The sequence below is a fragment of the Hypanus sabinus genome, chromosome 13 (genome assembly GCF_030144855.1).
Source record: "Hypanus sabinus isolate sHypSab1 chromosome 13, sHypSab1.hap1, whole genome shotgun sequence".
NCBI lineage: Eukaryota > Metazoa > Chordata > Chondrichthyes > Myliobatiformes > Dasyatidae > Hypanus > Hypanus sabinus.
Genome location: NC_082718.1, coordinates 82772953 through 82787692, shown reverse-complemented (window position 1 = coordinate 82787692; position 14740 = coordinate 82772953). Strand labels below are relative to the sequence as shown.

The 14740-nt window shown below is 43.7% G+C and overlaps 1 protein-coding gene across 4 annotated transcripts in view; it reads right to left on the bottom strand.

Annotated features, from left to right (window-relative positions):
* mn1b (meningioma 1b) overlaps window positions 1-14740 on the bottom strand; it is a 184865-nt gene that overhangs the window by 104243 nt on the left and 65882 nt on the right. Inside the window, exon 2 of one of the 4 annotated variants that reach the window (XM_059988055.1) lies at window positions 2440-2559. The exons of the other annotated variants lie outside the window; for them this stretch is intronic. Within the exon in view, the coding sequence (XP_059844038.1) occupies window positions 2504-2559 (56 nt within the window). The 3' untranslated portion in view covers window positions 2440-2503. The remainder of the gene's footprint in view (window positions 1-2439; window positions 2560-14740) is intronic. 4 annotated transcript variants of the gene reach the window in all.

The following is a 14740-nucleotide window of genomic DNA, read 5'->3' as shown; positions in this document are numbered from 1 at the left end:
TTCAATGTTGGAGCAAGCGAAGTTATCATTCAGGTGCTGCAGTTTCATTCCACATTCCAAAGGTGTACAGGTTAGTAGGTTAATTTGTCACATGGTAGTAATTCGGCAATACAGGCTCGTTGGGCTGGAAAAGCCTGTTACTGCACTGTATCTCTAAATAAATCAATCAATCTATTATCCTGCTGTTGAAATTACTCCATGGCCTTCTCTATGATTTTCATCTCTTCAGCACTTTAAGCCTTTGCAGTCCGCCCTCTTCCATTTCCTTAAGTCCTTTTAAGTCCACAACTGGCAGTCGTAACTTCAGTTGCTGAGGCACTTTGGTCTGTCCTTCCTAAATCTCAGCATCAGTCCATTGACATGAGCCCTTTGGGCCTCTGCATCTTGAGGTAGAGTGTTAGGCATTCTCGATCACCCGCCTTTACTAACTGTCATCTTAATAAGAGTTGTTAAGCCTTTGTGCTTTCTGTTTAATCCTGTCAAGTTAGCTGTGACTGGCTCAGGTCTGCCTCACTCTATGATTATGTGATGCGGACTCCTGTTTAGCTCTGTTCGTGGAGTCCTTGTGTGGAGAATGATTTGCCTTGCAGCGTCGCTCGATCGATCTGCCATTGCTCTGTTGGTATTCCTAAGTATAACCTTTCATTTCCGTCTCTACATGGAAGTCTGCTGTTCCTTAGCAGCTGGGTTCAGCCCATGCAGCGCTCACCGTGGCGGAGTCTGTTTGTTCCTCCCCTCGTGGGTTCAGTCATTGCCAGTGCCCCCCTCGACAGTCTGCCATCCATCTGCATCTTGGCTCAGTTGTTGCCAGCACTCACCCTTACACCCCACTTTTTTCCTCCTTTAATGACATCCTCTTCGATGGCTTTCAGCACTCCCCCCCCGGCACTGGTTCTGTCGGATTTTGCCCAATTATATTCCATGTCCTATTTTTCTATACCGAAGGTTTAGAAGGCTGAGAAGCTTCTTCAGGACTAGAAAGACAGAGGAGAGTGAGAAAGAGAGAAGAAGAATCTGACTCCTCTTTCCTTCCCGTCCTGATGAGGAGACTCGGCCCAAAACGTTGACTGTTTTCTCGTTTCCATAGATCCTGCCTGACCTGCTGAGTTCCTCCAGCATTTTGTGTGTATTGCTCCGGATTCCCAGCATCTACAGAATCTCTTGTGTTTATGAATTTGTGTGTGCCATAGGATCTCTTGTGCTTGTATCCCAAAACTTCCTGTTTTTGGCTTTCTTCACTTCATTCTCTGCATTGGTCTTTCATCTCTCCACTTGTCCTTCACTTACTTGTTTCTTTCCTTCCCTCTATTTAGTTCTGTGTGCTGATCTTTTCTGTGTGTTTTAATTAAATGACCAGGTCTAAATTAATCTGTCAGAAGGTGGTTGTTCTTTCACTTCCTGTCAACTCAAGTCATCACGAGATACAAGGCGAGAGATTACCGTTGGTAATAATATGCATTCATCCAACATTCATCTGTCTGCCCTCTTAACAAAGGTGTTAACTCATTTATTTTAAATTAGCAGACAGGGAAATGTCATACAAACTGGTTAAGCATTCATTTGCTAATGTCACTAAAAGCCATTTCTAACCTATAGTCCTCAGTCACTGCTGTCACCATCACCCTTGAGAGGCAGGTTGTGGGAAGAAATCATTTGGACAAGGCAAATGGAAAAACCCTTTTTCTATTAAAATTATCGCTGTATCTCTCTCCCTTCTCTTATACAGGTCAGGAAATGTGATGCATAAAAGGGCTGCGAACAGCACCGGGACAGGCCATCTAACTTTGGCGAGGCTTATAAGCAGACTGAAGTGTTAATCGGAGGGAGGAGCTCTCAAAATCTAAACACCCCATGAAGTCAAGAAGGGTTAAACAACGCTTGAGCTTCTGGTAACCAAGCTGCCTCAGAACAAGCACGAAAAGAAAACTTGATTAAAACCCTTTTTCAGACTCCCACCTCCTGTTAATGGAAGGTACTCCTCCAAGCAGAATGCCCATTCTTCGCCTTTACAGATTTACATTTGCACAGACCCTCTATCAAAGTGCCCATTGTCTGACATGACCTATGGCATTTCCCAAGGGCACTGGGAACAGCTCTCTCTGATTTCTGCAAAGCCCTATCTGGTTCCTGAAGAGTAGGGAGGTCCCGAAAGACTAAAGGCAGAATACGATTACAAAAAGAAAAATTAAAGAATGAAACAAATTTGCAAGCCAATCACTCCATCACAGTTTGGACTGCAAAACTGATCAGCCATTTTGCTGGGAGGCAGGAAGTGTGTGGGGGGGGGGGCAGGGGAGAGCCACAAGCCATTTGTTAATACAATTTGTCATCACTCTTAACTCTGCTACTCTGTCCTGGAATATAAATGTTAAATACAGACAAGCAGGATCATTTGACCCATGTTAACTTATTCATCAGGAAAGAAATATTAAGAGATACCTCCATCCCATCATCCAACAAGCTTTTGAATGATTGCGAGGATCTTCCTTCTCTAGTCAGGACCCTACTCCCAAGCAACACACACAAAATGCTGGAGGAACTCGGCAGGCCAGGCAGCATCTATGGAAAAGAGTAAACAGTCGATGTTTTGGGCCGAGACCCTCCCAAATCTTGACCATTGTTTATTTGAGGAAATTCTCTAACCTAAATTTAACAAGCACAATTGTAAACCAATATCCAGTTGCTGATTTGCCCAAGATAACGGATGCAGATTTATATGCACTAAACCGGTTTATATCTAGCAGCTCTCTTCTCACTGCTGCCATCAGGAAGAAAGAACAGGAGCCTCAGGACTCACAGCACCAGGCTCAAGAACAGTTATTACCCCTCAACCATCAGGGTCTGATAAGGGATAACTTCACTTGCTCCATCACTGAACTGTTCCTACAACCTATTTTCAAGTACTCGTTACCTTATGTTCTCAATATTCATTACTTAACTATTAAAACTGTTTTATTTTTTCCCCTCTCATTCTGTATTGGCACAATTTGTTGTCTTTTGCAAATTGGTTGTTGTCCGTCCTATTGGGGGTGGTCTTTCATTGATTTTATTGTATTTCTTGTTTTTATTCTGTGAATGCCCACAAGAAAATGAATCAATATCAGATTTCTTATCACCGGATGTGTCATGAAATTTGTTAACTCAGCAGTAACAATACATAACATAGAAGGAAAATAAATCTCAGTGTTGTATACGGTGAAATATATGTAATTGGATAAAAAATTGAAATTTTATATCTTATGGATTTTATACCATTTCCTGGGGCTCTTCCTGCAATGTGTCCAGGACTAGAACACTTCCCTTATGTTCCATACACACACAGTCCATTCTGATCAGTGCATGGCATTCTGTAGCACACACTCTGTTAATCCGGCTGGGCAGCGCAGCTGCTTTTTGTTCTTTACCTACCGCATCAAGAAATTCAGTGGGGTAGCCGAGACTCAGCAGAAGACAATAAGGATCCGATCTGAATCTAGTTTCAATGGGGGCTTTCCCAAACTCCAGAGAACAGAATATCCTCATCTAATATTTATTTATTGATTGATTGTGATATAGTGTGGAATAGGCCCTCCAAGCACTGTCACCAGCAACCCGCCAAGTAAACCCCAGACTAGTCACCAGACAACTTACAATGACCAATTAACCTACTAACCAGTGTACGGCTTTGGACTGTGGGAGGAAACCAGAGTGCTTGGAGAAAACCCTCATGTTCACAGGGAGAACATGCAGACTCCCTACAGGCAGCTGCAGGAACTGAACCTTTGTCATTGGTACTGTAAAGCGTCGTGCGGTATCGTGCTGTGAGTGGTCATGATGCACGTCCACTAATACCATGGGTCTTTCCCAATCTCATCTCCAGAAGAAAAAGTTGAGTTTTACAACCATGGGATTCCCAGAGACTATTACAGCCAATAGGCATGGCAGTGAAGCAGTTAGGGCAACACTTCATAGTGCCAAATGTAAGTATGGGGTTCAATTCCTGCCGCTGCCTCTGAGGAGCTTGTATGCGACAAATAAAGCTAATCTTTGAACCGGAGTCCCATTTATAGTGTGGTAGATCCTTACCCATTCCTCTCTCGAAGGTTCAGTGTCCCCACACTTAACGTGCTGAATTTCATCTGCATCTCTTTATGTATCATTATTCCGATTCAGCTTTTTCTTAACTCCATTTGGAATCACTTATAAATTTGGCTGATTGTTCAGATAGATTTAAAACAGAAGTTCCAGCATAAAGGATCTGTTCCGTGTCCAGTCTATGAGGCCGCTCATCAGTGAGATGATGGAGCTTGGGTGAAGGAAGTGTGAAATGTGTGTGAACCCACATGGATGGCAGATGCTGGAATCGGGAGCAAGACACGAAATACTGGAGGAACCAGCAATTGGACTGCATCTACAGAGGGAAATGAACTGTTGATAGCTTGGAAACACGAGGAAATCTGCAGATGCTGGAAATTCAAACAACACACACAAAATGCTGGTGGAACACAGCAGGCCAGGCAGCATCTATAGGGAGAAGCGCTGTTGACGTTTCGGGCTGAGACCCTTCATCAGGACTAACCGAAAGGAAAGATAGTAAGAGATTTGAAAGTAGTGGGGGGAGGGGGGAAATGCAAAAAACTTGGGTCAAGACCTTCCGTCTGGACTGGACCCAGATGAAAGGGTCTTGGCCCAAAACATCGACTGTCCATTTTCCTCCATAGACCCTGCCTGATGTGCTCAGTTCCTCCAGCATCTCGAGTGTTAAATGGTGGGTGGGTGGGATTGATTTATTTCAGAAAACCCCCATCTGTGTCCATCTTCCAGGCTGAGCCAGCCTAGTTATTTCAGGCACTCGGATCAGACCTGAATTATGACAACTCCTCTTCTGCAACAAGAATCTTCGCTGCAATGGGATGTGCTCCCTTCACTGCAGGTCAACGTTGAAAGTAAATTTATTATCAAAGTACACAAGTGTCGCCATATACAACCCTGAGATTCATTTTCCTGCTAGCATTCACAGCAGAACAAAGAAATACAACAGAATCAATGAAAAACTACAAAGATTGACAAACAATTGATGTGCAAAGGATGTCAAGTTATGCAAATACCAGAAATAAATAAATAAACAAACAATACTGAAAACATGAGTTATAGAGGCCTTAAAAGCGAGTTCCACCGTAGAACCCAGTCACACTCAGGTATAACAACTGCTCAAAGTTTGATTTGCAAGAGAAATGTCCTATTCAATATACTAGAACTCTTCCAACATTGGTCAACACCACAAGGACAGTGCTTCCAATTGGTTATACTGTTTCACAAAAGGAGACAGCAGAAAAGAAAGGCAGAGGCCAATTCAGTCAGGTTATCTGGCCTCTTCAAGGTGTGTTCAGTTTTCTAGCTTTGGACCTGGAGGAGAACGACACACTTCACTGGCACAAATTGTGTTGAAGCTACCCTCCTGAGTGTCACTTAGATATGCAGAGTTTCTTGACACCAACGTCATGAAGTACCCCCTAGATAAAGTGGGTTACTGCACCAAACTGCTCACAGAGATATGTTTGCCTAAATGAAGTTTAAAGCAAAATGTTGAACTCCTTCTAGGCTCCCGTTACTGCTCATGCGTATTGTGAATTACTCCCACTTCCATGCAGAAGACTCACCAGTGTCATTGTTATGTGCCCTGTCTTTCCATGATCATGATTGTCCTTGGCAAATTTTTCTACATAAGTGGTTTGCCATTGCCTTCTTCTGGACAGTGTCTTTACAAGATGGGTGACCCCAGCCATTTTCACTACTCTTCTGAGATTGTCTGCCTGGCGTCAGATAACCAGGATCTGTGATCTGCACCGGCTGCTCATATGACCATCCACCACCTGCTCCCATGGCCACATGTGATCCTGTTTGGGGAGGCTAAGCAGGTGCTACACCTTGCCCAAGGGTGACCTGCATCCTAGCGGAGGGAAGGAGCACTTTATGCCTCCTTTGGTAGAGACGTATCTCCACCCTGCCACACAATCACCAGTGATAGCCAGATTATTTCAGCTCCAAGCTCATCTTAAAAGCAGCTGCCTCTTGTCTAGGGGCTTCCTGTGTTGATAGGCAGTAAAACAACACTGCATCTGTGCCCGGACAATGCAGTGTTGTCAGAAACGGTTTTAGGTCTGTGCAAAAGCTGACTCCTAGGAAGCTTTTCCTATGAATCTTGTGATTGTTGAATACAGTTCGATACAAAGCAGCAAGAGTGCATTCAAACTCACAGCCATAATTCCTCACGCTCTGCTTTATTGATCTTAATTGTGTCCACTGGTGGATATAGCAGGCAGTGATCGAAAAGTGTAAACAGGGTAGGAAAACAGTGGGAGAGTAGCCGAGGGAGTCGCTCTCGTGCACCTCCAGTGGCTATATTCTGAGCAGTATCGACAACCTTATTGGAACACAATCAATAACCTCTAAACACAAGATTACCCATCTATTCAGCAGCACAATGCTTTAACCACTCTTGTTCCACACTCCGCCTGGTAATGCAGAGCCGGAGAAAGGTGACACTGCACGTGACGATCTCCCTCTCCCTCTCACTCACTGTTCCCGGGGGAAAGCTCCTTGCGCTCAAATGGTCTCTGTCTCCCCTTCGACGCTGGTGGAGAACGGCGCCGGAGCAAGGTCTAATCGACGCGATTGGATTCTAATTCATGTACGATGTGTTTCTGGTTTCTGGTTCCTCCTATTTTTGTTGCTAGTCTGGTGGTTTTTGCTTTGGGTCAGCCTGCAGATAACGAACACTGAGCTGAACTGAGTATCCCTTTTCATTCTGTGTATTATGTTCTAAGTTTTCGCTCTTTTTCTGTCACCATTTGCTTGATTTTTTTTGTGCGTGAGGGGGTTGACGTTTTCTTTCTCTTTGAACGGTTCTTCTTTCTGTCTGACTGTGGGGAAGATGATCTCAGGGTTGTATACTGCATGCATACTTTGATAATAAATATGCTTTGAATCCTTGAATCGTTTGAACCATGCCAACAGACCAAGACTCACACCATAAATTATTGTCCGGAATAACCTTCGGGTAATGGTGCACCTTCCACCCACAAAGCGACAATACTGAACGTGTGCAAAGTGTGGACAAACAATACTAAACTACTGCTCAAAGAGCCACACGTGAAGAGAAAGTGAGTAGAGGGAATCTGTGCTTCAGAGGGTCCGAGAAAAAGGAGGAAGAGGAAAGAAATGATAGCAGGGGTATCGTGTTGCAAGTAATCTGTTCATTCAACCTAGAAATTACAAGTTCTAAAAATAGAACCAGCTATAATCAAGGTTAGGAGTAAAAGTGTGATCAATATTTCCACTTGTCAATTTTCAGTAGAACTTCAAACTCAAAATTGGAATCAGGTTTATTATCATTGATGTATATTGTGTGGGAGAGGGGTGGTTATATTCTTGTTGCTGTTTTGTGTGATTCGTTTATTGTGTGTGGGGGAGAGGTTGATGTCCGTGTTGCCATTTGCGTGATTTCTTCTTTTTTTGCACATGGAGGACTGGTTTGAAGTTCTTGTTGCCATTTACGCAATTTCTTTTGTGCGTGGGGGGGTGGGGGGAGCTGCTTTTCATTTGAACGGCTGCCAATGGTTTCTTTCCGGAGAAGATGAATCTCCAGAGTTGTATACCGCATACATACTTTGATAATAAATGTCCCTTGAACTTTGAACTTGAAATGTGTTGTCTTGTGGCAGCAGAACAGTACAAGACATCAAATTGCCATAAATTACAAAACAAATCGATAATGCAAAAGACAAATCATGAGATGCTGTTCATGGGTTCGTGGGGTGCTCAGAAAAAGGGAAAGAAGCTTTTCTTAAAACTGAGTATAGGACATCAGGCTCCTTCCGAAGAACAGTAAAGTATTTATTTAATTATTTTGTGTAGTCAGAAATTCCGAAGTGGCCACTATGTTTATTGATGGTACATTCTTACATAGGTTGACAACTTTCCAACCTGCCAATTTTGCATCTCCATTTGTTCGTATTAAACATTTTAAAATGTTCACATTAAAAATGGACTTTGGTATGGCCTTTAACAAGATTTGACGTGGTTGACTGGCCTGGAAAATGAGAACATGTGGGATATGGGGTGAGTTTGCCAACTGGGCACAAATTAGCTTGGTGGTAAGCAGCAAAGGGTGGTAGTACAAGGTTCGAAGCTGATTCTTCTGCTGTTTATCATACAAACGTTTTCCAGGAATGATGGTAGACGCTGATGCAATCATCATCATCATCACCATCATCATTATGTGCCTTGTCATATGATGCAAGTGATCATGGTCTTTCCATGACCATGATTGTCCTTGGCAAATTTTTCTACAGGAAGTGGTTTACCATTGCCTTCTCTGGGTAGTGTCACAAGACGGGTGACCTCAGCCATTGCCAATATCCTTTGGAGGTTGTCTGTCTGGCGTCAGTGGTCGCATAACCAGAACTTGTGATATGCACCAGCTGCTCATACAACCCGTGGCTTCACGTGAGCCTGATCAAGGTGTGGGGAGGGGTGTTAAGTTGGTGCTACATCTTGCCCAAGGGTGACTTGAAGGCTAGCACCTTTGGTAGAAACATATCTCTACCCCTGTAATAGGGGCACTTAAAAGACTCAGTGGATGTAAAAAAAATGGAGGTGTTTGGGCATTGTAGGAGGAAAGGATTAGATTGATCACAGATAGATTTATATACGTCTGCTCGACATCATGGAACAGTCACCTCCAGCACCACACACGCACATCAGTCAGCGTCTGCAGTGAAAGTGCTTGCCAGCAGAAGTCAATCAGAAAACGTTGCTGATCTGACATCCTTCCAGCAGGGGGCAGCGATCAGCAATAAGGCATCAAGCTTCGGACCTAGGCTTTCTGCTGTCTTGAGGCCATGTAGGCAGCAGCACTGTCACTCAACCCAAGGACATCCACCACAGCTAAAGCATTAAATTGCCATCAGTGAAAATCTTAGTGAACAGCACCCTGGAAAACCCTCCCCATACAAATCACCCTCAATTACATCCCTACACACACACACACACCTATTCTCCCACACATGAACTCAGTGCATATCCTCACAAGGGAACACTGGTATATAATATCATAATGAAACATAACAATATAAAATTTTATCTTTTTATCCAATTACAAATAAAATGCAAACTATTAACAATATAAAAGCAATGCTGAACTTTCATTTGTCGTATAAAATGAGTTAGTCTGTCCCAATTATTGGCAGAGGAAACTGCACAACAACTGTGTTTCAAGACCACCAGAAACCCTCCCTGTGGAGTAATATCCAACTCGAAATTAGTTTAAATAATCAATGTCAGATTACTCTGTGGCTCTCACTAATAAAACGCATACTAAAACTTATATCTCTCCAAAAAAGCACTAACCTGGTCTTGCAAAAAGAAAGAAACAAAGCAACTTCCCCACTCATAATACAAAAAAGGGAGCCTGGTATCAAAGGCCCATTGAGGAGCAAGGGGTCCCTCATTCATTCATCTCAACGCCAGGGAACAAACGCTTTCTATTGGATTTCACTACAAGGTCAAAGTTCACTCCTTTTTCCCATTGAAAAAGAATGTGAATTTGATGATGGTTTTTTTTTCTCTCTTTCTTTCTCTGTCTGTCCCCACCCCCTCCCCCTCTCTTTCTCTTTTATTTGCCTGGTCACTAAAGAAACAAAATACAACCAGGCAATGGATTTCCTATTAAAGTCGATCAACTAGATAGACGATTGCAGGAAGAAGTAGGGTCAACCCACAGCACGAAGAAACGATTAGTGTAACGGCAGCCCCTTTTCACTTGGACATCTCAACGATGATAAATCTTCAGGCAGTGAGGGTATTATTCAAAAGCTAAGGCTGCCAGGTATGTACACACATACAAGCCCTCAATCAAGTTTCCATTTGATTGAAATTGGGGCAATGCCCTTCCACACACAATTTGTTATGGCAAAAAGTACTCCAGCTCACTCAAGACCATGCCGCAGTCTACCCCTCTTGCCCTGTTCTCCAGAATGGCTTATCTCATCCCTCTCCTGCCCACCTCCAATTTCCTTCCCACTTCTTTTAGGCTGCAGGTACCGCACACAGCAGAGAGGAAGGGGTTTCCAACCGGGGGGTGGGGGGGTGTCAACAGACCCGTCAGGTAATGGTAGGAGTTTATGGCATAAAAAGGGTTGGGGACCCCTGAGCTGGAGGTTCTCTGGTTCATTTTGAAGAAGGGCAGCAGCACAAACTCCAGAGTCAATGCTATCCTTGACCAATACCAACAACCTTGCACTCAAAGTCAGTAAGACTAAAGAACTGACTGTGCACTTCAGAAAGGGTAAGACGAGGGAACACACACCAGTCCTCACAGAGGGATCAGAAATGGGAAAGGTGAGTGATTTCGATGAGTGATTTCGAAATATCGATGCAGCTACAAAGAAGGCACGATAGCAGCTATATTTCATTAGGAGCTTGAGGGGATTTGGTATGTCACCAAAAGCATTCAAACTTTTCTACAGATGTACTGTGTTGAGCATTCTAACCGGCTGCATCACCGTCTGGTGTGGGGGAGCTACTGCACAGGATCAAAATAAGTTGCAGAGGGTTGTAAACTTAGCTCCAGCGTGGTCATAGTATCCAGGAAGTCTTCATAGAGGAAGGGATGTCTAAAAAGGAGGCGTCCATCATTAAGGACCCCCACCACCCAGGTCATACCTTGTTCCCATTGCCACCATCAAGAAGGACCCCCACCACCCAGGTCATACCTTGTTCCCATTGCCACCATCAAGAAGGACCCCCACCACCCAGGTCATACCTTGTTCCCATTGCCACCATCAGGGAGGACCCCCACCACCCAGGTCACACCTTGTTCCCATTGCTACCATCAAGAAGGACCCCCACCACCCAGGTCATGCCTTGTTCCCATTGCTACCATCAGGGAGGACCCCCACCACCCAGGTCATACCTTGTTCCCATTGCTACCATCAAGAAGGACCCCCACCACCCAGGTCATACCTTGTTCCCATTGCCACCATCAGGGAGGACCCCCACCACCCAGGTCATACCTTGTTCCCATTGCCACCATCAGGGAGGACCCCCACCACCCAGGTCATACCTTGTTCCCATTGCCACCATCAGGGAGGACCCCCACCACCCAGGTCATACCTTGTTCCCATTGCCACCATCAAGAAGGAGGTACAGAAGCCTGAAAGCACAGACTCAATGATTCAGGAACAGCTTCGTCCACTCTGCCATCCGATCTCTGAATGGACATTGAACCCATGGACACTACCTCAATACTTTTTTATTTCTATTTTTTTGCGCTACTTACTTAATTTAACTGTTTAACATACAGTATACATACTTACTGTAGTCACAGCTTTGTTCTCCGTTATTCTGTATTGTATTGTAGCTCTGCCTCAAAGCCAAGAAATTTCATGGCATTTGCCGGTGGTATTAAAGCTTATTCTGAAGTTTATTTAGCAACTTTGAATATCCTGAGGGTGGAAGTGTTTCTGCTAGTCCTTTCCTCTGTGTGTCTTGTTTATTTGGACTGGGAACAAAAAAGGAAGGAGGTCTCATTGTTCCCATCACTAGTTGGGGTCTGGGCCTGAGTCGCCAGCCTAGGGACAAGGTCACTTGCGTGACGGTAGGGAGCTGCCAGTGCTCACAGGACAACTCCTCCAATGGGTGCCTCCTTCAGATGTCCCACCCTGAAATGGCAAAGGGCACTTTGTCTTTGCATGTGACACCTTCCCCTCCCCTGCCCAGTGGGGTCCGTCTTTCAAGGGATAATTAATCCAACATTTTAAGACCTTTATAAAGCTCCCAAGAGCTTCACACCAGGAATTAGAAGCTCTGCTGTGACTGTTTAACGAAAAGAAAAGGAAAGAATTTCCTGGGAACTCCCTCTGACACGCCCCCCTTGACACCAGAGGGCAAGCACAAGAACCAACCTGCCCACCCACATCTCAATTGGACTTTAAAGGTCTAATCCAAATGTCTCCGTATCCCAACACATTGGGCCAATGCCAATGTTCTGTGTGGAAATTGATTTTATGCCCGAATCTCATCCCTAGAATTCTGAGGAAAAAATATTATATTTAAAACTATCTAAGTTTTATTCTTTAGTCGATATTTTTTACCAGGATATTTTGCAGCGTCCTGCTATTGGCTCCCCTTTCATCCTGACACAGGAAGTTACTGGCTTATATCGTTTCAGTCACGTTGTAAGACAACTACTGTACGTTTAACAATGTCCTCCTTTTGTTTGACCGATAGTACAGAACAGTAAAGCTGTATTTATCGATTGTTTCGAACAGATGTAAGGGCAAAGTAAATTGGTTTATAATTGTCACATGTTCCAAAGTACAGTGAAAAATTTGTGTCATGTGACATGGGTGATTATGGTCTTTCCATGACCGTGATTGTTCTTGGCAAATGTTTCCACAGGAGTGGTTTGCCATTGCCTTCTTCCGGGCAGTGTCTTTACAAGACAGGTGACCCCGGCCATTATCAACACTCTTCAGAGATTGTCTGCCCGGCATCAGTGGTCGCATAACCAGGACTTGTGATAAGCCCCAGCTGCTCACAATTCATGCTGATCAATTCATTACACAATCTCTGAGGATCTAACCTGATCCCAACATATTGATGTAGTCGTAAAGAAGTCAAGACAGCGGCTATACTTTATTAGGAGTTTGAAGTGATTTGGCATGTCAACAAATGCACTCAAAAACTTCTATAGTTGTACCGTGGAGAGCATTCTGACAGGCTGCATCACTGTCTGGTATGGACGGGCTACTGCACAAGACTGAAAGAAGATGCAGAAAGTTGTAAATCTAGTCAGCTCCATCTTGGGCACTAGCCTACAAAGTACCCAGGACCTCTTTAGGGAGCGGTGTCTCAAAAAGGCAGCGTCTATTATTAAAGACCTCCAGCACCCAGGGCAAGCCCTTTTCTCACTGTTACCAGCAGGTAGGAGATACAGAAGCCTGAAGGCACACACTCAGCGATTCAGAAACAGCTTCTTCCCCTCTGCCACCTGATTCCAAAATGGACGTTGAAGCTTTGGACACTACCTCACTTTTTTTAAATATACAGTATTTCTGTTTTTGCACATTTTTTAAATAATCTATTCAATATACATAACTGATTTACTTGTTTATTTATTATTATGTTTTGTTTTATTTTTTATTATTATTATATTTTTCTCTCCCTCTGCCTGATTATGTATTGCACTGAACTGCTGCTGCTAAGTTAACAAATTTCACATCACATGCCAGTGATAATGAACCTGATTCTGATTCTGCATCACGTGAAAACAATAACAGAGTGCAGAATGAAGTGTAACAGTTACAGAGAAAGTGCAGCACAGGTAAGCAATTATGCGCAAGGCCATGACAGAGTAGACTGGGAGTTGAAGAGTCCATGATATTGTAGAGGGGACCATTCAATAGTCTTTAGCAGTGAGATAGAAGCTATCCTGAATCACAGTTATCATATCAACATCTCTCTCCTTGCTGCTGCCATCAGGAAGGAGGTAAAAGAGCCTTAAATCCCAGACCACCAGCTTGAGGAACAGTCATTACCCCTTAATCGGCGTGAATAACTTCACTCACCTCAATACTGAACTGATTCCACAACCTATGGGCATTCTCAAGGACTCTACAACTCATGGGGTCAGTATTATTTATTCTCATCATTTGCTATTTTATATTTGCACAATACATCTTCTTCTGCCAAGGTCGCTCTTGGGCAAAGAAAAGCACCTGCTTAGCATACCTCTCCGCCACCGATCAATGTCACATGAAGCCATGGGAGCAGGTGGTGGATGGTCGTATGAGCAGCTGGTGCATATCACAAGTCCTGGTTATGCAACCACTGACGCCAGGCAAACAATCTCTGAAGACTATTGATAATGGCTGGGGTCACCCGTTCTGTAAAGACACTGCCCAGAAGAAGACAACGGCAAACCATTTCTGGAGAAAAAATTTGCCAAGAACAATCATGGTCATGGAAAGGCCATGATCAGCAATGTCATAAAACACGGCACATAACGAACAAGTGTCTTCTTTTGCACATTATCAGTTTGTGTGTAGCTTTTTGTTGATTCCAGTGTATTTCTTTGTTCTATTGTGAATGCCTACAAGAACTTTGAGCTTTGATCTTATTGTACTAGGGAAACTTTACATACCAGCAAGATATAAGGTGACCTTGTTAAATTAACAGGAATACTCTTGGGCAGTAAAACAACTCATGCCTTAGGGAAACAGAAACAGTGTGTTATCAAAGCATGAAGATCAGTGCCTGGGTTCCTCATCACTCCATGCTAAATTGGTTGATCTCTTTCAATTTAGTTAACCATATTCCTGAAGCCCAGGGCCTTTCTGCATGCTCATTTAAGGGCACTGGTGCAAGAGCAGGGGTTGGGACCAACTCTGATAAGTGGTTAAATAAACGACCAACATTCACATGGAGAATAGCCTCTTTAGCAAGAAACATGAGGACACGGGCGTTGGGGATACAAAGGCACAAGATAGCATCCATACCTTCAGGATAATAACATTACTATAATGAGTTAAAGTAGGTTAAACATTAATCTTTGATCACTAATTTTGATTAATTAGTTGTCAGAGTGGTTCCTTAAAGTTGTCATAGCCAGGGGTGGTAGTGTGGTTAAGCTCCCACTATCTATTAAATGGTCTCCTGGTCTTCACATGTGGCTTAGCTATTAAGCCTGGTGGAACCG